The 24,917-nt window shown below is 35.5% G+C and overlaps 1 protein-coding gene and 1 pseudogene across 1 annotated transcript; both read left to right on the top strand.

The window, feature by feature from the left end:
- Window positions 1-4,137: 4,137 nt before the first annotated feature.
- LOC114518599 lies at window positions 4,138-5,310 on the top strand (annotated as a pseudogene).
- A 5,731-nt stretch (window positions 5,311-11,041) lies between these two features.
- On the top strand, window positions 11,042-15,111 carry LOC114518598. Its single transcript, XM_028538615.1, has 3 exons — window positions 11,042-12,577; window positions 12,814-14,172; window positions 14,650-15,111. Exons 1-3 carry the CDS (start codon window positions 11,042-11,044, stop codon window positions 15,109-15,111), a joined length of 3,357 nt encoding a protein of 1,118 aa, XP_028394416.1.
- The last annotated feature ends 9,806 nt before the right edge of the window (window positions 15,112-24,917 follow it).

The following is a 24,917-nucleotide window of genomic DNA, read 5'->3' as shown; positions in this document are numbered from 1 at the left end:
GTATCAGAACAGGAAAAAGAATGAAAAGGTATTTCATCTGAGGCATAGAGAAACGTTAAACAGCACTGTAGTAGGAATACTACATCTCTAGACATTCTATAGATGGGAGGACAGATAAAAACATCATACATTCTACCACAGAATTTTCTACTTTCTATTCTTACAGCTGAAATACTACATACTATACTTCTTGGTCCAGTGAAGTACCTGTTAAGTTCTACTATAAAATCGCTGGAGCAACACAAGAAAGATTAACTCCACGCAAAGATATCATCTATTGATATGTGCACATTTCCTGCAGTGATAAGAGGAAACATCACAAGAAATTATGGCTCTTATGTTGGTAGGGATTTTAAGCTCTGGATGCAGGTTGCTGTATTTGTTTTGAAAGATATTGTCCCAAATGATCATCTATTGGTTTGCTAGTTGTTGAGTGAGGTACATTACAACACTATGTGTTTTGTTTAGGTCACATTATATGTTTGAATAGATATTAAAAATCAGTGCAAAACATTATGCAATTCTACATGTCTTTTTCCAGATACTCTCTTTTGCATATGCCTCAGGATTTGACAAACGAAATAAAGAAGCTGCAAAGCAGATGTTGGCATCGTTTGTAAACAGAGTAGGTGTAACATTTCCTAACTGCTAAAGAAGCCAAAGATTCATCTATTGTTACATCTAGTAGATGATTTTCAAAATATTGGACCAAGCAACGGATTTTGCACAGAAAGGTAAGAGACTGTATCTATTTTGACATTGCACACATTTTCATTACTTCCTTTTCACTATAGAAAAAAATTAATACAAAATTAACACTCTTGAACACATGTAATTTTATGTTGCTATACACTGATTTTCAGCTTTTAGTAGGAATAACAATGAACTTGTAACACAGGCAAGGTGGTTGAAACAGAGCAATACACATGTAATATTCATGTAATAATATTCAAGAAGTATTCTTATCTTTTTTAGATTTGAAGCATTCAACTCTGTTGTAAGGTCTATGAATGTGCACAGTAACAGACATGCTTCAAGTTTGGATATCTGCACAAAAATAGCAAAAATGGAAAGGCTTAATTTTGTTTTAAGTGGAAAAAGATGGGGTGAAAATTATAGGTACCATAACTATTGTTTCTTTAATGCAAGGGAAGACATCAAAACGCATATATCATTATACTGAAATGTTTTGTAACTTCTCTCATACAACATACACCTTCTTCATTGACAGCTTGCAGGCATCGGAGCCAGGGGCGGATCTAGGAATTTTCTTACCCTAGTCAAAAATTTACGGTCCGACTACGGCAGGTACATTTCTCCCGATTATTTTTTCGGAACGATTCGTGGGGGGGAGGGGGTGCGCATTTTGTTTTTAAAACAAAATTATTCATAATACATATTACAGATCATATTACATCACACTATACGACAAACTATGCTTTTATAAGCTTTAAACTCCGACTTTCATGTTTTGGCATAGAAATTTGTAAATCTGTGTGCTAAACAGGTTTGTTAGATAAAAATGCTGACAGGAAAGCTTCGGTTGATTATTACATGATATGAAATTATAATCAGTTCTAAATGACCTTTTGGTCTGACCGGGAACCGCTAATATATGCAAATACAATAACAAACCTGGCTCATACATTTATAGTGCCACAAAACATATTGAGTTCATTATTATTGTAATATATTGCTTATGTGAAAATCAGCAGAATTATTTACCTTAATGCTGTACACTTCTTACGAACAAGGGAAATTTCTCGGCATGTTGTTTGTGTCGTAAATAGCGGCAAGAAGCTCTTCGGATGACTTTGCATTTGCCGCGTGAATTCTTTCGAAAGATCTGCCTTTTGCGAATCGAATCGCAGACCTGATTGTCTCGTACTCGTGGACTGGCATTGTCAATTCGCATGAGCAATCGTATTCGATAAAAAATCTTCAGCAAACTTTGAAACTTTGCGAACTAAAATTTTATTATTATTTCTATTGACTGAAGTTGACTAGATTACCCCACGCAGCGAACTAGTCAAACGCATCAAGCCAATCAGAAGCCAGAGGTTTTCTTTAAACAGCCAATCAGAACGCAAGAATATTACGCAATTTAGTCAACCCCCCGCAAACTTTAGTCAAAATGCGAATTGACCAATCAAATGGCTTGAATCTGCCCCAGATTAGTCAAAATTCACGCAGTCATCCGCTTTTTTGACTAATCTGCACGCTGGCTCAAGCAATGCATGAGATATATAACTGGACTTACTGGAGAGCATTTGAAAATTAATATGCGGACTTCTGACGCTGTATGGGATATTAAAACTGGAGTACTTGGAATTTTCTGAATTATTTTATCTGTGCAATTTTTACCCTAGTTGCGTGACTAGTTTGACTACCCCCAGATCCGCCCCTGATCGGAGCTGTTCTTTAAACTAGCAGAGGAACCAAAGTTAAAGCACTTCCTTAAAGTGCCTATCTCATGATTGGGGTTTTTACGTATTTACCATATTTCGACAATTTTAAGACAATTTGCTTAATATTGTCTTAAGCAAAAATTTAATCATCCTGGTCATTTTTTATCTCAAAGTTGGCTTTTTTAATACTTGACCGGGAGAAAAGAGCCTGGTAATTACTTTCCGGAAGTGACGTGCACCCAGGGAGAAGCAATTTGAAAACAAAACCTCGCATATCATGTAAATGCACATGTTCATGTAAAGTATTTAAGCGTCTTCTTCACAATGAATTACCAAAAAAAAAACTTTACATTTATCCAAGGCTTCCAAGCAAGGTACTGTAATAATGTAATATAAAAATTGACATTCCTAGTTAAAAAGTATTTTTTTACTGTATAAGTTTTAGTCAGTTTTATGGGTCCAAGTAGATAGGGAAATTATTATATAGGTGATCATTGTCACTCTAAGAGTGGGTAAAGTTTTAATGTACTGCACACATAAAAAAATAAAATGTGTTTGTTGTAGATACATCAGATACTACTGGTTGTGAGACTGAAAACCAAACATGTGATACTCCAAGCACTTGTATCATTCCTGAAGTTAGCAGCATTCCTGATTATAACAGCATTCCTAATTATAGCAGCATTCCTGATTATAGCAGCATTCCTGATTACAGCAGCATCCCTGACTATAGCAGTGTTAATGAGCATGAGATAGCGGGTGAAGAATCTGAAGGAGAATATTCATCCCAAGAACACGGGTAGTATAACCAACTATATGTGCCTACTGTGTAAAAGTTGTTTGCTATCATAATACAGTATAATATTATAATATTTATTTTCATTTTTTCAGAGCTGATGACTACAATATGCGAACAGAACCTAAATTCATTGTATCCTTATCTCAATTAATGCTCCTATTTCAATTCTGCCCATTATGCAGAAGCCCCAATCCACTTGTTGTTGATGTACACCATTATGGTACAATGGCTAAAGTGATAACAACATGTCATAATCAGGGCTGTGGAACAAATGTGTGGGACAGTCAACCAAATATGGTTGGTACAAATATTGCTGCTGGAAGCTTCCTTCTGTCATTTGCAATCCTGTTGCTGGTGGGTCGCCTTCAAAGACTTTGCGAATTTTTGAGCATATGGGGTTGTCTTGCATTGCATTATCCACTTATTTCCGTCATCAAAGTGTAAGTAAATCTTTTATTTTCAATACTTATTTGGCTGTTTATTTTAATTTTGCTCATTAATTGGATCAACCAATTAGTTGGTTCCAAATTCTAGCAATTAAATTTATTCTATCAAATAAACTGAAGTCTAAAATATTTTAACATTTCTCACATACATGTATTTTTAGGAAATACTTTTTCCTTTGATATATATGCACTGGGAAAAGTACCAAAAGCAGTTAGTGGCTGAAATAAAGAAGGAAAATGAAAAAGGCATTGTAGTAGCAGGGGATGGTCGACACGATAGTATGGGCCATAGTGCAAAATATTGTGCATATACCATTCTTTGTAATACAACATCTAAGGTTATCCACTTTAGCCTAGTTCAGGTACGAATTGAAAGTACAAAACGTTTTCTACCTTATAGACTTTGATAAAGCTTTTTCTACTTTTTAATTAAAAGGTTCTTTTCTTTTAATTGCAGAGGAATGAAACAGGAAGCAGCCAGGCCATGGAGTATCTGGGTTTTCAAAAGTGTATGGAATTTCTCTTTTTAGAGAAGTTGAATATGACAAAATTCATCTCTGATAGACATACATCAATAAAGAAACACATGAAAGAAAAACTTCCCAAAGTCATCCACTACTTTGATCTTTGATCATCTTACAAAAAGTAAGATTGAATTAACAGATGGCATGTTTTAATTTTCATATACTTTAAACCATAGAAGATTTAGTATAATGGTTATTATCACTCTGTATAATATTTGCCTTTGTTTAAGAAATCCAAAAGATCTTGCAGAGAATTGCAAAGAAGAAAGGGAATGAATGTCTCTTTGAATGGATTAAGCCCTGTGCAAATCATTTGTATTGGTGTGCGACCACAACACTAAATGGTGATGGACAAGTTATTTGGGCCAAATTTGAATCGTTTTTAAGCCATATAATTAACAAACATGAAGACCTTCCCAACCAAAGATTCAACAGGTGTGCTCATAAAGAAAACATCACAGACAGCTACTTGAAGGTGAAGTAAATTAATATAATGTAGTGTACTGAACAGTTGGAAACCGTGGGATTGATAACAATGAATACATTTTGTTGAATGAGATTTTCAGCAAGGTTAAATAGTGAGGTACCATACATTCAGGTTAATATACAACTGTAATTTTTACAGATTCTACTGTTTATGATGAGGTATGTAAAGCTCTGACAAAAAAGAACATCAAGAATGGAATATTACAGGCATCTCCACACTCACAAACAAGTAGTTTGGAAGGATTTCATTCCGTTTTAAATCATTTCGCCCCTAAAATGGTTGTGTTCAAATTTTTCGGGGATGTATTGCAGGTTTGTTATTTATACTGTATTTTTTACAGTATGCACATTGTTATACATATACATATATATGTATATATTGAGGGTTTCAAAAACTTTTTGGGTGTGCCAAATGACTTTGAGGGGTGCTTCCCTCTGAAAATCTATGCCTGAATATTCCACAAACCTTAAAGATTGTTATCCATTTCTGTAGACATGCCCTGGCAGCAATACATTTCAACTATAATTTACTTAAGAATAAACCTGATGGATCAGCAACCTCATACCCAGGGCTCTTACGTTGTTTTTACTCGCTGCGGAGGGAAGGGAAAGAGGGAAAAGAGCCCTGGCAAACTCTGCTCACGTGATTTCAAAATAATCCAAAATTTTTGGATTATTTGGTAGCCTGGCCTTTTTCAACTATTGCCGTACCGGGGGGTAATAAACCAATGCCACGAACAAAACAAATTATAATTGCTGCCGCAGGCAGCTCCCTATTTCTTACTCACCATTCTCACTCGTGCCTAGACCTTTGTCGAGTTATGTTTAGCCGTCAGAAACTCGATCACATAGAATTTAAAGGATTTCTGTCGGATGACGTAGTCATTTTTATGACGTTTTGTGATGTGTGTCGACTTTTTCATAGACCACGAGGGGAGTTTTTATGTCAGTGTACTGCGTGGACGAGGTTGTATAAAAACTTTAAACGTAAACTAAAAAGGCAGTAAAAGCATTGATATGGATGAGACCAGTCAGACCAGAGTTGGTAAGTATTGACAAAATACTGCTGAATTTTATGAAAACGGTTTTTTAGTTTAATTGATATAAAAGCGTTTAATATATATAAAGCGTGCGTTGCGTGCGTATACGCACGGTATTACAAATACATTTTTTAAAATCATAAAAATCATTTAAGAATCATACACAGAGCTGACAGAAGTAAATGCTGTGTTTTTATTCGTTTGATTATTTCATAAAGAAACTTATAAATGGATTATTGCATTAATTTTTTTCCGTGCGTGTACGCGTACTGCACTAGTGCACTGGAAAACAACCCATGGAAACTATGATAATTTTGTAGTTATTTATATGTATAAGTCATAAATTCTTCACTTTCACGCGGATTAAAAGCAAATACGAGGAATAACAAGATATAAAAACAAGATAAAAACGAAGCGGAATACTTGGCTGTAATAAATCTTGGCTGTAGTCTTTGATTTACTTTTGAATATTTTACTGAAAGGTAGCCTATTTTGTAATGTGCAAGTAAATAATTACATGTATAAACACAGTAATGAGTAATAATTTTTCCACCGCTTGGCTGTATTCCTTTTTGTTAATACTATTATTATAGCTTTTTGCTATTTGTTTGTATGCAAGTGATATCAGGTTTTTTGTCAGTGAACTGTAAAACAACTGCTTTGCTTTTTCGAGCAACCCCGCTCAGGCGTAAAGCGCCGGTCGCATTATAAGTTTTCCGTATTTGTGTGAATGCTGTCTGCTTTCGCCAAAGTATATGCCAGTGTATTACAAGATTGCGATTATATTATCTAGGTTATAAAATAAACAAATCTGGGTTAATATTCCAAATTGGCTTAAATTATACGAAGATATTTAACATGTTTTGTTGCATGAATATGGCCTTCGTTTGGATGTCGGTGATCGTGTTTACGTTTGCATAAATTGACTGTTGATTTCTGGGTTTACTTCAAAACTACTCATCTGACTGGACAATAAACTTAGAAACGCATTTAACTGCCAGACTATCAAACTGAAACTCGCAGTTTTTGACAAACTAGCCCAGGGCTATAGGCATTGCAGCCATGATTTGTCGTTTTGTCAAAATTTGACATTACTCCTAGCAAGTGCACTTATGAGAGGCATTACCACCACGATTGATTATTTTCAGAGGTCTGATTATGGCCTTATAGATTATTTAATTAACTATTGAAGGTCAATTGTTGCTGAAAATATGCTAAAATATCTTATCAAATCAACAGGTTGTACTTCTTCTGAAGTTACTTCTGAAGCTACATGTTACATTCATGCAGTGTCACCTGTAAAAAAAGCTTCAACAAGTGAAAGGCGTTTTTTTGATCTTATTCTCCAAACTAAAGAGGAATTGGTGAGAGCTGTGTGCTTCTCGCCAGAGAAGCAAACTGAATTAAAAACACTCGAAAAAGTGAAATCGCCAGTGAAGATAAAAAATTATCAGAAACAACGCCAAGATATCTTTATTAACAAGTATACAAAAATCACACCATTGCCAATTGATGAAATTGACTTCCCACGCACTGAAATTTGCAATGAAGATGGGCTCATTCCCAACATATCCTCCCTTCAAAATGTAGCAGGGGAACAAATTGTTTCACTCAAAGGCGAAGTTGCTGAGCTATCAGGCATCAAATATCTCAACACACAGCACCATGGAAAACTGAAAAAACAAGAAGCTATTGTGAGAGATACAACTTCATCAACAAAAGTAATATTATGGGAAGATTATGTTGGATCTCTGGAACTAAACAAAACCTACCTTTTAAAGAATCTTCGTGTCAAAGTTACCAAGACTGACAGATATCTAAACACTGCCAAAACAGAAAAGTTTACCCACACAGAAAAAGAGCCATTTACACATCCATTGGTTGATGTTGCGGAGGATTTGTCTGTGGTCACATCAATTACATGGACTGCCAGAATATTGGGTATCCAGCAAGCTTTGAAGCAGCCTTCCTGCAGATCGTGTGGCAAGAGTGTTAACCAACATGCAAATGGTATTCTTGGTGAGTGCACATCATGCAAGATGAGCCAAGTTCTTAGTTCGTGTGCAACACAGTGGTTCATAAAAGCACTGGTCCAAAATGTTGATAACACAGAACAAAAGCAAAAGCTCTCATTTTACCCCAATGATGTCAAGCAGCTTGTGGAAAAATTGGGCATTGCTGTTGACCTGAATGATACAACAGAAGATGAAATTCTCATAGCAATCTTGCAGGCAGAAAAGGACATCTCTGTTACCTTTGACTCTGTCACTTCTAAAGTAACAAATATATAATATTGAGTTTTAAAGACAAACTCAAACTGTTGTTCATAACACCATGGTATGTTGAGACAAATGACTTTGTTTGTGTTTAATCAGTTCATTTTACTTGTTCATTAAATATTGGGTTATAAAAACATAAACTCAAACTATTGTTGATAACATGCATGTTGTCCACAAATGATATTGATTGTGTTTCAGTTCATGTTACTTAAGTTCATTAATTAATGGCACAAGGTAATTCTATTCACTTATTGTATGTGACAACAAGAACTCAATATGTTGCCAACAATTTCTATTTCCTATGTTCCTCAGGAATGACATTTGTATTTTCTTTAGTTCATGTTACTTTTCTATAAAGTTATTATTAAAGGTTGAGTTTTGTACAATTTTTTTCCAACTTATTTAATTGTCTACCTGAGATCAAACTTCAATGCTTTCAATGCTACCATTAGCAGCAGAGTTTACAGTTTGATCAAACCAAGTGTTAATTATACCTGTAAATGGTGTTTGCGACAGATTTTTATCTAAATGGACTTTTCATTGAGCCACTAGCTAACAGGCCTCAAAAAACCTCAACATAATTTACAGTAAGCACCCGGTCAAGTATATAGTTCTAAAGCCTGGTCGTAGGATATAACTTACAGTATTCTGTAATAACGTACCTGAACTAGCCATACAGTAACTTTGTCTTGTATAATAGCCAATATAATAGGCCGTAGCCAGAAATGGGTGCGGGTGTTCAATGACTTCCGGTTCGACCACGACCGGCTGTCCCTGCTGCCCCCCACTTGTGTGAACTCTATGCAAACTGCAGGTTAATCGCTATAGAGCTATTATTTCTATTGATATCTCGATTTCTACCACATTAATTCATTTAATTGTTCGTCTAAAGATTCTTTTGGCAAGGTAAGACACCTGTGATCACCCGTATGTCTCTTAGTCAATTGATATAGGTCTGAATTCTCATTTCTCAAGGAAATGTTAGATTTTTTATTCAGTGTTACAAATGTTGTCCACGACTCCACGTGCTCTCATGAATAGTATAAAAGACCTTTTATATTATCCATGGTGCTATTAACTTTAATAGTATCGGCTTCTGGCGAACATTTATCCAGGAGGTTTCAATGTTGTTTTTTTTGTTTATAGGTATATGTGGTGTGAGTTCATTTGTTCTCACAAGAGCCATTGTGTTCACGCTGGTCAGCATTTGAATCAAACACTATTTGCAATCAAACGAAGCCATTGTGCTTTTATAAAACTAAACATAGCGAAGCCGTGGTGCTCGCTTAATATAAAATACAAACAAAGGCATAATTTTTGCCTGTTGGCATATCGTATATTGAATACGCAAAACGAAGCTCAAACTCAGGCAGTAAAAGTCTGTTGTATTATATAGTTTGAAGAAAGAACTGGCAATTGATCTCTCATAAATGGGAGTAACAATCGAGCAATACCGTGCCCGAATTGGCGCACATCATAACACAAAAATCAAACAGAATTCCGCTTGCCTCGAAGGCAACATTTGTTTTCCAATGTTGATATTTATATTTCAGTTTATATTAACAATTATGATGATAATAATATTGGTACGAATATGGTACCTGAGTACCATATTTTATTTTCCAACAAAGAAATATACTGAGCGCCATATTTTATTTTGGAACAAAATTTTGAAACAAGTGATAATGTTGTTCACTCAAATATTACAGTATAGCATTGTGTATGTTCCACTGTTGTTGAGAATGGCAAATGATGTCGAAGAAAATCCTGGGCCCACAACATACAATGTCGTTGACCCAAGCCAAACAATATGTGCTGATTTTAGCCAAGGCAATACAAAAAAACTTTAGAGAAAATGCTGGCAAACAGTGTGTTGCTATGTGTTTGACTGCAGTTCTACATAATCAACTAAAGAATATTGACGAATGGGATTCATCATTCTTGAATGTTATATTGTGTGCTGGAAATAGCCTTTATAGTTGTATAAGCACCTCTATTAATAAATCCTTCTTGCTCTTAACTGATTTGCCTGAAATGGTTTCAATTTTTGATAAGATCTATTATTTGCAATACAGTAACCCATTTGCTGGTGATTTGTCTATGACAACTGACAATTTACCTCACTATTCATTAGAGAATGCTCTCAATAATCTGTTTTCAATTCTGAATTGAATTATCAATATTGTCTGTTGACCATTGATTGCAACACTGTTGCAATTTTGAAAACTCCTGACAGAAATTTCAAAATTTTTGATCCTCATTCCAGGGATTTATATGGCATTGTACACCCATTTGGGAAATGTGTATTAGTTTCTGTTCCAGATATAAATAATCTTATAATTTATTTCCAAAATACTGTACCACAAGGTAATGTCACACCTTTTGAAGTCAAGGGCGTCAGTGTTCATGAATTACAAAATTCCGAGATAACCCATCAAAATACCGCTAATGTGTTTGAAAGCTCAGCTGCAAAAGAAAAAGATTTACATGGAACCCCAAATGAGAAACGAACTAGAATTTTGGAAAATGACAGAAAATATCGAAAAAGAAAACGAGCTACAGAAAGCGAAAATGACAAGCAAGCCAGACTAGAAAATGATAAAAAATATCAGAGAGAAAAACTAGCAATAGAAACTGAAAACAAGAAGCAAACTAGACTAAAAAATGCTAGGAAATATAAAAAAAGAAAACAAACAGAAAAAACTGTTACTGAAAACAATAAAAACCAAGTTCCACATGAACAAAGTAGCAGCAGCAACATTGTCAGTCAGCAATATTATTTGAAACAATTTGACATTATAAAAAATGGAAGTATCCATAGCCAAAGTTGGGCAAAAGCTAACATTACTAAATTTCATAAATCTGTTCAATATTCCATCAGTCAGTGCACAATTTGTCAAGAGGTGTGGCCATTAAAATCTAAATCGAAGTCAGCTGCTAATTATGTCTGTTCACGATGCTCTAGGGATAAAAAATCTCCTAAAAAATTTTCTTGTGAAAATTCAATGATACCTTCACATGTTCCACATGACTTGCAAAATTTAACTCAGATTGAGGAAATGTTAATTGCTCGTGCTCTTCCTATCATGAGAGTTTACATTAAACCTGGTGGTCAACGAGGTTATTCAGGGCATTGTATTAACTTGCCTCAAAATGTCACAGAACTTGCAAAGTCTTTGCCAAGATACCCTAAAGACTTGGCTGTGATTATTGTGAGGGTTAATGGTAAAGACAACACATTCAAGAATTTTACCGTGCGAAAAGAAAAAGTGCACAATGCTTTACTTTGGCTGATCAATAATAACCCACATTATTCTGAGTTACCAATTAATGAAGATGCATTAAATTCATTACCTGAAAACGGCGTACCATCAGACCTTATGACTGTTGAGACTGATGATGATATAGTCTCTGATGACAATTGTTCCCCTGATGTAGGTCCACCTACTGATAACCCATCAGAGGATATTGTTTACAATAACTCAACAGAAATGAGTAGTTTTTTACCTGTCGGTGAACAACAGCAACAAGAAATTGAAGCTGTGAGAAATCAGCTATCTGAAAATGAGCCAATAGAATGGCCCACAGTTGAGAATGAACCGTTAAATGAGTATCAAGTATCACATCTAGCCACAATGGCTTTCCCAACTTTATTTCCTGATGGGAAAGGTGATCCTACTAATCAAGGGCTCCTGAGAGATGTCCCTTTTCATGAACGAATAAAGCATCTTTTAAAATTTGCCGAGATTATTGATGGTAACTGGGTATACCGTTTTGCCAATCATCCCCGATTTTCATATTGGGCATTTAACATGATTCAAAGAAAGCGAATCTTACAGCAAAGTGGGATATTCTTAAAACAAAATCCAAGTGAAGCACATCTCACTATTGATGAACTGCGAGAAATGGCTGCCGGTAACAATGCTAATGTGTTTATGTCTAAAGTGTCCAGATATGTCGGCAATATTGCTGGAACTAATGCTTACTGGAATAAAGTAAGAGACGAACTCAAAGCCATAATAACTATTGTTGGAGCGCCAACATTATTTTTCACTTTTTCCTCTGCAGACATGCATTGGCCTGAGTTACATGATCTGTTTAAAGCTGATAATGATTGTGGAGCTGGTAATTCTACCAGTCAGGTTAAACGACAAAATGTCATTAATAATCCACATCTTGTAGACTGGTTTTTTACTCAGAGATTGGAAAGCTTTGTTAAACATTGGCTTTATGAAACACTTGGTGCTAAATGGCACTGGTTTAGATACGAATACCGAGGTAGAGGTAGTATTCATTGTCATGGTACTGCTAAACTAAATAATGACCCAGGCTTGTGTCAGCTTACCCAAACTGCTTTGAAAGGCTTCTTGGCTCAAAAATTTAAAGATGAGAATGATTGTTCTGATTCAACAGAGTTAGACAATGATATAAAAGCTGGTCAGAAAGCAGCTGAAACAGTATGTCAGTATGCTGATTGGTTACTATCAACTGTAAATCCTAATCCACCAGATAAAGACATGTGGATAAGACCTGAGATTCATCCATGTCAAAAAAGGCATCAGGACATTCCTGAACATGAAAAACAATCAGATTATGTAGATCTTTTAAATATGGTTCAACGACACACTCGTTGTAGTACTGCTATTGTCTACGAAAAAAGTCAAATGAGACTGAAATGAAATGTAGATTTCATTTCCCATTTGATAATTGCCCACAGACAAAGTTAGAATTTGAAAAAATCCACGCTTCTGGAGATAATGAACAATATAGGAAAATTGTGACTAAACGAAACGATGCTAGGTTAAATAATCACCAACAACTTTAACTGCAGGGATGGAGAGCAAATTGTGATATTCAAGTTGTTATTGATCACTATGCTTGTGTTGAATATCTCACAAAATATGTTGCTAAAGGTGAACCAAGGTCACCTTTATTGAAACAGGCATTTAACTCTATTATGCAAAATGTTGACAGTAATACTGATCCTCGCAGAGCTATTAAGAAGGTAGTTATGAGATCTCTTGGTGAACGAGATTATGCTGCTCAGGAAACAATGCATCATTTGTTGTCTTTAAAACTTCATAGCTCATCATTTAATGTGATACCTGTTAGTTTAAATAGTTCACGTAGAGTATGTGACACTGCAAGTATTGAAGAAGGTGAGTCATGCACCGATTACTCACTTCTCGATGTGTACGCTAATCGTGAGCAATATGACAGTTCGCAAAATATCATGAATATGAATTTTGTTCAATTTGCCACAACATATAAAGTTGTTAACAATGAACTGATAAGATTGCCAGATAATGTTATACCGAGAATATTCCCAACGTATTCTCCTAATCCCAAAGGTCCAAATTTTGGACTATATTGTAAATATCAACTCTTAAGGTATAAACCTTGGCAAACAACTCAAAACAATGCGTGGGGTGACCAAGAACCAACTGACGAGGTTCTAATCAATTCTTGGCAACAATTCTTGCAAACACCTTATGGACAATCTAATGTCCCAGACTGGTTTGACAAATTACAAGCTGTCATCCAAAGTCAAGAACCAGAAGATGAACCTTCTGAAGAACAAGAGGTAACACGAGAAGAGTGGATGATATTATCAGACCTTCACACTCCTTTTGAGAACTCTGAACAAACACCAGAGTCAACATATGATTGGCATGTTGATAGAGGCAATTATTCCGAACAACAAATTCATGAAATGCCAACCTGGATAAAAACAAACAAAGAGGACTACACTATTGATGAGCAATATGATGTTGTTGACATAAACAGTTTTAGTGAAATGCAAAAACTTGCCTTTGACATTGTTAAGTCTCATTTTGATGATACATCACCTGAAAAAGATCCATTATGTCTAATTATAAATGGTGTTGCAGGGACAGGTAAAAGTTACCTTATTAATGCTCTTAGAAATGTTTTGCAAAGTAAATGTGTGATTGCTGCTACCACAGGTAAAGCAGCTTATAACATTAAAGGTGTAACTGTGCACTCCCTGTTAAAGTTACCTATAGGGTCAAGAGGCAATAAAGACTTAACAGGACAAAGCTTGTGTAGATTACAGGAGAGTGTTAATAACATTGGGTACATCATTATTGATGAATACTCCATGCTTGGCCAAGTTACTTTTGGTTGGATAGACAAGCGTTGCAAACAAGCAACTGGTTATAATGACAAAGTATTTGGTGGAAAATCACTAATTAACTACTGATCCAGGTCAATTGCCACCAGTGGCAGATAAGCCTCTTTATCATGCTAAACCATCAAATGCTGTTGGCGAACAAGGTATCAAGCATATCATATGTTGACAAAGTGTTAAGCTCACTGTAAATCAACGTGTGCAAGGTATGACATCTGAACAAATACAGTTTCAGAGGAGACGACTTCGCAAAGGTGAGTCAACAGTCGATACTGGAAATTACTTCTGACACGTCAACCATCAAATGATGTGACTTTGAAGAGACTAGACTCTTCTATAGTAATGAACAAGTTGCAAATTACAATAATGAACAGCTAACAAATTGAGCATCAAATTGCTCATATTAATGCTCTGCATTGGCCAAAAGATGTCCTCAGATGATATGTCTGGGTTGGAACCTGTTGTGTTTCTAGCAAAAGGTGCTAGAGTTATGTTAACCATGAATTTGTGGTCAAGTGTGGAGCTACTGGAACAGTTGTTGATATTGTCTATCAGAACAACCATCAACCACCTGACTTGCCTATTGCGGTCATTATTGAGTTTGAGAGAGGTCCTGTTTTTAATATGAACAAACCATCTTGCGTTCCAATATGTCCAATCACAGTCTCCTCACAGTCAGAAACTGGTTTTCATGAGCGGCAACAGCTGCCTCTGAGACTTGCCTGGGCTCTAACGATACACAAGAGCCAAGGACTTACTCTTCCAAAAGCTTGGATAGATATTGGAAAATCAGAAAGAACTGCTGGAGTTTCATACGTTGCCATAAGCAGAGTGAAGTCGCTTTCATCTTGCGTCATTGAACCCATGACATATGAACGATTAACAAGTTTGAAATCATCGGCTAATTTACAATACAGGCTTGAGGAAGAAAACCGCCTAGATCGTTTAGCACTGACTACCAATAGCAGTGCATTTTAAATTGACAAACCATGGAGTTTGAAATTAGACATGGAATTCTGTTATATGTCGCATTACACTTTATTCTGTATGTTAACTGTGTTCTGTATCTTATATCAATTGTATATTTATTGCCACTGTATGTGTGAAAGTATGTTCATCAACGCGTTATATGGTGTTTTTTTTACTTCACTCCCCCTTTACGACGTTCATTAGGCTAGGCCTAGGGCTATTGTAGTGTATTCTAAAAATTATGTTCTTTTATTTTGTAGATTCTTACTTCTGGATAGAAATATGAAAGAGCAACTGGATTAGCAAACACAATGGCATTACTGGACACTGGTTTTTGCAAAAAACATTGGAATTTAACCAGACTGTTCAAACAATTGGATTACAGTAAATAACGAAAACACTATCAAACTGTAGTGTGTTAGTCATCTTATGAAAATGATTTGTGTAAGAAAGTCAAGAAACATGAAACAAGCGCGAAACAAGAGTAATACAGGAAGAGACATGTACGGTTTACTGTTACCTGTTGGTCGTACGGTATCTTTGGACAACTGAACCAAATTCATGTACCGTCATGGACCTGCTAATTCGAAATAACGTCATTTAATTTGTTCAACTAGATTATCAAGCACTATAGCATTACTGGACACTGGTTTTTGCCGAAAACATTGGAATTACTATTGACTTGTTCAAACTGAAAACACTCATCTTTTGAAAATGATCCGTGCAGGAAAGTGAAGAAACATGATTTTACGCGCAAAAAGAGTTAATATAGTAATACACGACGAGACATGTACGGTATACTGTTACTTGTCAATCGTACAGCATCCGTGGGCAACTGAACCAAATTTATTTGGCGGTCACGGGCCTGGTAGTTCCAAAGAAACGTAATTTAATTTGTTATTGACAGTGTTCTACTACAAAAGCATTAACGAACAATTTATCAAGTAATCCAAATGAACTAATGGTATAAGCAGTAGCCATGCCAGTATTGCAGTAATATACTAAATGTGATGAGATGAACTTCAACTTAAAGAGAACTATTTTTCAAGCATTTGTAGTTTGACTTTGGACAAAATACACACATACAGTGTTATTTGTCGGATAAATTTATGTAAATAGAATTCTCCATTGTGTTCTGTTGTTGTGTTGTTATGTGTAATGTTAACTAATGTAATGTAATGTCATGTGTAATGTTAGTAATGAGTAATATGATGTGATGTAATGTAATGAAGAAATATTTCCAAATTTATAGACACGCTGTCAGGAAGTTTGCTTTGTATTTTACGTTATATCCTAGGCTTAACTGTGGCTACCGCATTCTGCAAGGCAGCACTTCACTTGCGATAGTAACTTCTAGTATACATCTATTGGAGACGAATTTTACTGCTTCGAATAAGCTTTTTACAGTTGATGGTCAATTTCAAACAAGTTATTTGATGGGGTAACATTTTTCATTTTTGAATGGAATGTTTCGTGAATTTTGGTTCTCAAGTTTTAATATACTGGCGAAGCACGTGAAGGCTGAAGGTAATTTTATATAAACAGTTTATCTCGTATAGAAAAGCGTCATATTTTTTCGTAATCATTCTATATTTCTCTTCTAAATAAAGGGCCTTAACTAGACCCGCCAAGGATTGTAGAGGTTCAAAGGTTCTTAATTTCGAGTGGAATTATACACACTCGAAATTAAGTCCCTTAATTTGTATCTCTACATTGAGTGAAGTGCCACAAAATCATAATTCATTTACGCTCACCTGCTTTCGGCATTATCATCTTAAATACACATTGACCACGCTTGCTCTTGTCAGCTACCTCTAGCTCAGTGTGCCTAAGAACATTGCATTGGCATCGCAAAAGTGTAGGTTTGATTCCTGCCGGAGGACCAATAGTTGACTCATGTTTCTCAACTTTTCCTGGCTTGAATTTGAAATGTGTATGACTGCACTCAAAATTAAGACCCTTTGAACAAATAAATTTACATGTGTCAAGAATTGGTTTACTTTTTGTCTTTCATGAAGTATCTGGTAGCTCCGTAGCTGTATATACTTTCTCATTTAATACTAACCAACTGGTAATGCCACTACCTTGCGGGACATGCAAATTATTTTTGACCCATTGCAATCAGTTTCTTGTGTTTTTCAAGCCAAATGAAAAGGTTTTTCATGTCTAATCCACTAGTCGGTGAAACTTGAATTTCTTCAAAATGGGTATGCTTTCTTCCTGGTTTCCTCTCAAATGGCTTTATCTTTCTCAAATCTTTTAGCATCATCATTTCATCTTCTGTCGAACTTTTGTGACTGTGCACTTCTGACACTCTTGAAATGTGTGATATCTCGTTAACTCTTTTTACAATCTGCTGAACACCAGCTGCTGCTTTAGATGCCTTTATGATGGCCTTTGGTGTTTTATTTGGCCCCATTGCTTTAATGACAACTTTGCTTACTCTGTTACATATTTCTTGTGCCATGTCACAAGAAATATTCCTTCCTTTACCGCCATGCCAGTTTACAAATCGTCCCCATGTGAGCCTATGTGCCATTTTCTCTGATGCAATAGCTTCAATTTGGGCAATACTTGTGAACATTTCCAGGGCGTAGTTATGGGAATTTGCTGATTTGAAATATAATAGTAATAGCTTTTTGTTGATGTTATTCCTCAAACCATCTCCTTCTTTGCATGTATCGATAAGTTGCATCAAGAAGACAGCTAACTGTATTATGTTTAAACCATAAAACCTGCAAACATAAGATAAAACTTTGTTGGTCAAGTACTTACATTAGTTAAAAATATTAGTTAAAAATATTATTAAATATTAATAGTACCATGGTGATTATATAAATATCAATGCAAGCATTGTGCACAATTGTGCATTAATTTAATTAATCTTGTTATTAAACCCACCTTACTGGTGAATTAGTAGATGACATTATGATGGCAGAGTACCATATTGTAGCTAACAAAATTGTATTAGGGTTTTCTTTCTCAGGGTCTGGGATAACAAACTCATCAACAAATGCACTGATGACTCTGTCAAAATATTCCATCTTCTTTTCTCTCTTCATATGCATGATTCCATGTGGTGGTATGGTGTTTTGTTGGAGGACCATTCACATCTTTCAGTCCCCAAAACTCCATTGCAGCTTCCAGAATGTATGCTTTCCCAACACTCAATAAGAACTGCTCTGAACCCTCATACTAATTTGTAACCTTTTGAGGTGTCACATTTAATCGATTATATTTCTCTCTGAAGTATTTCAAGGTACTAATTTCTCTTACAGAACCAGAGTTGTGAAGGAGATTGTAGACAAACTAAAAAACACAAAATTATATTGAACATACATGTACAGTACATTATATAGTTTAATATTTCATCTGTGTTTGAAACCCTTATAAACTATAAACAACACACATAGAGAAAGAATAAAATGTTCAGGGGCATGGTGCAGTTATTTCTGTAATTATTAAACAGGTCAGCCTATTAGGTACAAGGTGTCCTATGAAATAGTTGCTTTATTGATAAAAGCAATTTTATGGATTATCAATGGTAATCAATTTCAAAAGAGATTACTGCAAAACATGAATGTATATGAATAGGTATACCCCAATTATCAAGTTAGCTATGGGCTATGTCAATGATCTTTCACCAACTATATATAATTACTTGACTTTCTACTTTTATATACCTGCAGCTTGGTGTGAAATAACTCAGAAACAAATGGACTGCAGTGATCCAGTCGTGCCTTTGCTGTATGTGATCCTGCCCGCAAGTCTTTTGCACCAGCAAATCTCACGCGGGTCATTTGATCTCCTCCAAATGGAACTGATACAGCTTTCATGTGGTCATTTTCATCTAATTTATTGAAGTGTGGCCCTGGTTGATCTGGTCTGGACGACTGCCCGTCAATTGATGCCAAATTCTGTTTCGTTTGTTTGGTTGGCTTTTGAATGACTCCAGCTTTAGTATAGATGTCCTCCAGCTCATTCTCGTAATAATCCAGGATGTCAACGACCTCACTGTACTTCTTTTCATCTTTTAACTGCATGGGAAGAGGAACGATAATGGACTTTGTAGACATCTCTTTTTGGAATTTATGTGATATATGATCAGGTATTACACTGTTCAAAAATGACAAACTTTCAACACAAGAGGCGAGGACTCTTCCAACCAAAATTTTGAAATCTTCACATAACTTAATTTCTTCATCATCATTTAGTAGAAAAACTGAATTTGGCAGTTTTTCGATATCTCTATGAGGAACCGTTGTTGACAAATTTTCGCATGGTACTCTTTCCACGATCAGGTTAGACGCAAAGTAATGAAGATCTTGGTTTTGATTGGACGACTGCATATCATGAACATGAATTTTCATGTCCCAATTATCACCAGTTCCTTGCAACCTCTTACCATCCTTAATGGCTTCCACGATGCTGTCCGAAAAGTGTTTGCCGATTATGTCTAAAAGATTTGTCTTGCTTTGATGTGATAAAGAGAAACCCATTTTTTGAAATTGTCTGAAGAGCTGTAACAATTTTTAGAAAATATTTAGACAAGAATGTTCCTCGAACGTGATCATGCATGACACTTGCTATTACATATTGCTGCATGGTTGACATTTAGAGAATATTATCTAAATTTAACAACTTCAAACAGAAAGTGAGTAAAACCATAATCAGTTTGATTTTGTTATTGGCATGAGAATGTTAAAATGCTTTATAATCTTTCATTACGTTATCTTGGGCAATTTGAATGCCGGAATGGCAATTTAATCCTTTTTACCGATCGGTTATTTAGAAAAGTGTCATGTAGTCAATATAAACCTATATTACTGTAAAATACTGGCAGTTAAAATTTTGTTTTTAATTCCCTTGACTTTATTTAAAATCAAACTAAATATAAAAATCGCGCAACACGTATTAGGGCTGCTTTCTAGTTAAGGCTGCTTTCCACTTACGCGTTTTTTATAAGAACGTACACGTACGGAAAATTTTAAATGCTTTTAAATTTTTATTATTTAACATCTAGGTACACTAATGCATACTAAAATATGCATTAAGTTCCTTCGATTTATTCATTTAGTTTTTCAAAGGTAACATGTATAAGGATTTAGACTTTTATGTGCGTGCGTATGAAAAACGCGTAAGTGGAAAACAGCCTTTATGGTATTTCTTTAGAAATTGTGAACACAGGTAAGGTCTGTATCTATGGTGTCGGTTATAATTACAATTACTGTATATGCATATTTTATATATATATAGTATACCTCTTTCTTTGCGTTTCCATTCGTCATCAATACAGTGTTCAGTCGTTGAACCAAACTTAGCTCTCGATTCCTTGTCTGCATCAAAATTGAGTAACAAACACTAATTCGTGGAAGAAACTCACTTAATTCATCCTCAGATATATTCATGACTGTGAGGAGCAACTCAAGTAAAAATGGGCAACGACTAGACATCTCAGATGCAATTTTTGGCCAATCAAATGAAGCCATATCGTGGAAACTGTTTTTCCGTAGTACAGATGGTTCGCTTTTCATACAGAGGTTTCTACACTGCTCGTCAAGTTCATAAAGAATTTTGTCCTTGAAACTACGTGTCAACGAATCAATCGATGCCACTACGTCGATTATATTTCTTGGCACTCCAGTATCTAACACTTGTCGAATTTCTATCATGTCTTGCATGCTCAAAGAAACTTCATCTGGTCCATTTAAATCCTATACCATAACGAAATATAATTCTAATTGTTACAAATTATAACATTTTATTGATTTTTTAAGCCTTGCATGGTCAAACGGTCGCAACATTTTCTCGCAACATCGTCCAACAATGTTCCAACAAAATGTTGCGATCGTTTGACCATGCACCCTTTTACTGATTGTTGCATGATGTTAGGACATGTTGCGTCGGGTTTGACTCCTGTCAAACATTAACGATAACATATAATAATGATAATTTGTCAAAATTTCTGGAGTTGTGACCGTTTGACCACTTTACTACAACATTGCTGTCGTTGGGCATGCGCGTCAGGCGTTGGCAATATGTTAAAGATGAAAAGTTGGTAGGGTTTGACCAGTCTGGTCGAATAATTATGACTAAAACAACGCGCAACTACCAACCACATTGCATGTGATGATGCAACAAAATGCTGTTTTAACAAGTTCCGAATATTATTTCTAATTTTTAGATATCTGTTATAGATTCTCGACCAAGAGGTTAGTATATAGGAAGGCAAATCTATCAGGCCAAAGTGTCAAAGGTTTCAGTGTCTATTCTATGTTATAATACAACAAACTTTTTTCCTGCCAAGAATTTTCCCGCCACGACTCCTAATACTGCTTTCTCAATTGAGATTCCTCAATAAACACTGTATATTATCAGTAATAAATATAGATATACCTCCACGTTAGGGATGGAATCAACAACATTCATTGCCGCCTGATTTGCTTCACCTATAGGTTCTTCGCATGTATTGACTCTCTTCTCTGTTGGTGATACGGACTTATCTGGAGAAAACGTTAAACATCTTTTCGATGATCCCTTTTCCCGAATGCTTTGAAGCGTAGAAATGGCAGATGTTTTAAAATCAGCTGTTTTAGCGAGCTTCCCTTCACATGATCGGCAAACTTTCAAAAATTGTGCGTTGTTATCGGATTCTTCCAATACAAAGTTTGTTAGCAAATATATTTGTTCGCATAACTTCTTTTTCTTACCAACAGTGCTGAAAATCTTCGTAAACCTACCGGGCGATTTATCTTCGCCACAAACACAACAAAAATCGACATTCTTCCATTTATAATACTGTTTTCGCGGAGTAAGTTCCGAAGTAGACATATCGCAGTTTAAATATATATAACTCTGTCTCTGAGATGCAAGAGAGCTTTTGATATAATTAATAGCTGTAATGTCTTTAAATAGGTATGACTGCACTCACTGTCTAAAAATAAAATATCGGCGTGTGCCTTTCAACTATGGTTTATACTGTGAGAAAAGCAAATAATATATGTATTATGTGTTCATTGAGCCGATTTTTTAATGCTATAAACTACGCTTTAAGCGTAACAAATTATAGCAATTTATTTCTTAAAGTTAAACAGTACCAAATATTAGAATCAGTTTTGGTGAAAAAGAGAGACACCATCGGAATTCTCCCTACTGGCTATGGGAAATCAGTCATTTTCCATATTCTTCCATACGTGGCAGACTATCTAAACACAAGCATACATGTAAGGGAAGGAAATCTACAACGCATGGTAACATTGTTCTGGTAATTACCCCTCTGAATGCTTTAATTGATAACCAGATCACCATTCTACAAGAGCAAGGGGTTCAAGCAGCAATTTTAAAAACGTTTAGCAAGAGCCAGAGCAAAGAGGAAAGTGATGAAGAATGCAACGCTGAGGCCGCTACAACTGACATTTGTGAAAATAATGTACATGTGGCAGAACTTTCAGTTAACAGTACAACTAAAGAAAACATTAAAGAAGGAATGTTCAAGATTCTATTCGCTCATCCTGAAGCATTCATTTCTTGTAAAGAAAGGAGGCGACTTCTCTTATCTAAAGTACTTCAGCAGAACGTTATAGCGTGTGTAATTGATGAAGGACACCTTGTTGAGGAATGGGGAGTGGAATTTCGTAAGGATTTTGCAAAATTATCCCAATTAGGTTCGCTTTTTCCTGCTGCACATTGTTAGTCCTCACTGCAACAGCATCTAAACATGTAATTGAAGCGCTAAAAAACACACTTGTGCTTAGTAAACCCAAAGTAGTTGTTGCTAATTTGGATCGATCCAATATCTTCATTAGCAAGGAGAAACGATTGCCGTCATCAACAGGTGAAGAGAGTTTTAAAGCAATCCTGGCTCCTATTGCGAACGATTTAAACACTCTTTTAAAGGACTATCCACTAACGTTAATATATTTGCCACTGAAGTGGTGTGGTTATGCGTTTAGATTGTTTTCAGATATTTTGCGCCAAAAGAGTTACTTTCCTCCTGGAGATAAGAAGCCTGAGAATTGTCTATTCGCGCAATTTCATGCTCCTCAAACTGAGCAAATGAAAAATGAAATCTCGAAACAACTGCAAGGGCCAAATGAATCAAGATCTATTCGTGTTATTTTTGCAACAGTTGCAATAGGGATTGGCGTTAACATTCCTGACGTTAGACACGTTGTTCGTATATCCTTGCCTGGAACAACGGAGTCTTATTATCAAGAAATAGGCCGCGCGGGGAGGGATGGGAAGCCAGCAAAGGCATCCCTATATTACAACGGGCACGACATTTCGCGTAGTAAACCTGGCATGACAACTGCGATGCGCGATTTTTGTTCACAAAAAGATGTATGGTTAAGGAAGATAGTCTTGGACTACTTAGGATCGCCTGCTCCATTAGCATCAAAAGATAAGTGTATACAACAACACTCTTGCTGCATCAATTGCTCAAGAATGTGCATGTGCCTGAATTGCAAACAAGATCCAGTGGAGTTACCATATGGTTTTCAGGAACATGAACCAAAACCTCTGCTTTGCAGTGTCTTTAATGCACAGCGTAGTAAGATAAGAAAACAGATGAAGGATTATAGGCTGAAGTTGGGAAAAACTGGTTGTCGGATTGGAAGTATTCACACCCGTACAGGTGTTACATTAGAACTCATTGAATCAATAGTTTCTGAATGTGACAATGTTAAGTCAGCTGAAGAGATGTATTCAAGATTTGAAATTTGGGACATAGAGCATGCACATTCCTTTTTTGAGATAATTGAAAATATTTGTGAAAACAAACTTTTGTTATAAAGCATTAAAATGTTTACTGGTACAGTTACATTGGAACTTATTCAGAATCATTTGCCAGTTCTATATTAGATACATTTAATACCTGATAATTTATTGTAATTATCAATGTGTTTGACCAAAATTATTGATTTTTACAACAAATTTGTTTGTATTAACTTTATTGCTACATTAATATTTTAAAATTAATACATTAATATGCAGTTATCAATATATATATATATATATATATATATATATATATATATATATACACACCAATTATATAAACATACTGTATATAGCTTAATAAGTATGGAGTTATTATCTAACAAAAGCCTGTATAACATATCATGAAGTACATATTATTTAGGAGACCGCAAATAGTGATTATGAGGGGAAAATCAGCAATTTGTCCAGTATTTAAACAGGGATTATAACACACTACACTTAAGTAACATAATAGATTTTAGGTCACTGCCTCATAGATAATCAAAACATAAATCCTAATGGGCTTTGGAGTTTGGACAGACAAAAACAAATGAGATATATCTGCTATATGTTTACACTGTCATGATGTACCATTTGCATATACATACGTTGTATGTTGTCAGTATATTTGACACCGACACAGCAATGCCAATTTTCAACACTTCGACTTTTATTTGTACTACCGGTTCGATTCACGCTGTTATTAAACTCATCTTGAGGTTATAGTCTTGGTTAAAGGCATTGTGTCTTGCTGGAAGAAATCTTGTAGCTGTGTATTACCCGTTGCGGAGATAAACAAGAAAATATGCGAGTGCTTTTTCACTTTTTAGTCATAGTAGCTTCGCCATATTTATTAAATGCTTTCGCTCCTGAATTCCTCCCCCCGGATTAGAAATTTACAAACTATTTAATTATTCCGTATTTTGAAATCACGTGAGCAGAGTTCGCCAGGGCTCTTCCCTCCGCAGCGAGTAAAAACAACGTAGAGCCCTGGGTACGAGGTTGATTGATCAGAACAGCTTAAAGTTGTCTACCCCAAATTTAAGAATGGGGAA

Source organism: Dendronephthya gigantea, unplaced genomic scaffold (genome assembly GCF_004324835.1).
Source record: "Dendronephthya gigantea isolate DGI-Jeju-01 unplaced genomic scaffold, DenGig_1.0 000011F, whole genome shotgun sequence".
Taxonomy (NCBI): Eukaryota; Metazoa; Cnidaria; class Anthozoa; order Malacalcyonacea; family Nephtheidae; genus Dendronephthya; species Dendronephthya gigantea.
The sequence above is the reverse complement of the archived record's forward strand: the minus strand, read 5'-3'. Positions and strand labels throughout refer to the sequence as shown.

Coding starts and splice junctions, on each gene's coding strand:
- LOC114518598 (XM_028538615.1), top strand. CDS start 11,042: ATGTTAATTGCTCGTGCTCTTCCTATCATGAGAGTTTACATTAAACCT. Junction 12,578..12,813: donor ATGAAAAACAATCAGATTAT/GTAGATCTTTTA, acceptor CTTTAACTGCAG/GGATGGAGAGCAAATTGTGA. Junction 14,173..14,649: donor CAACTGGTTATAATGACAAA/GTATTTGGTGGA, acceptor TTTGTGGTCAAG/TGTGGAGCTACTGGAACAGT.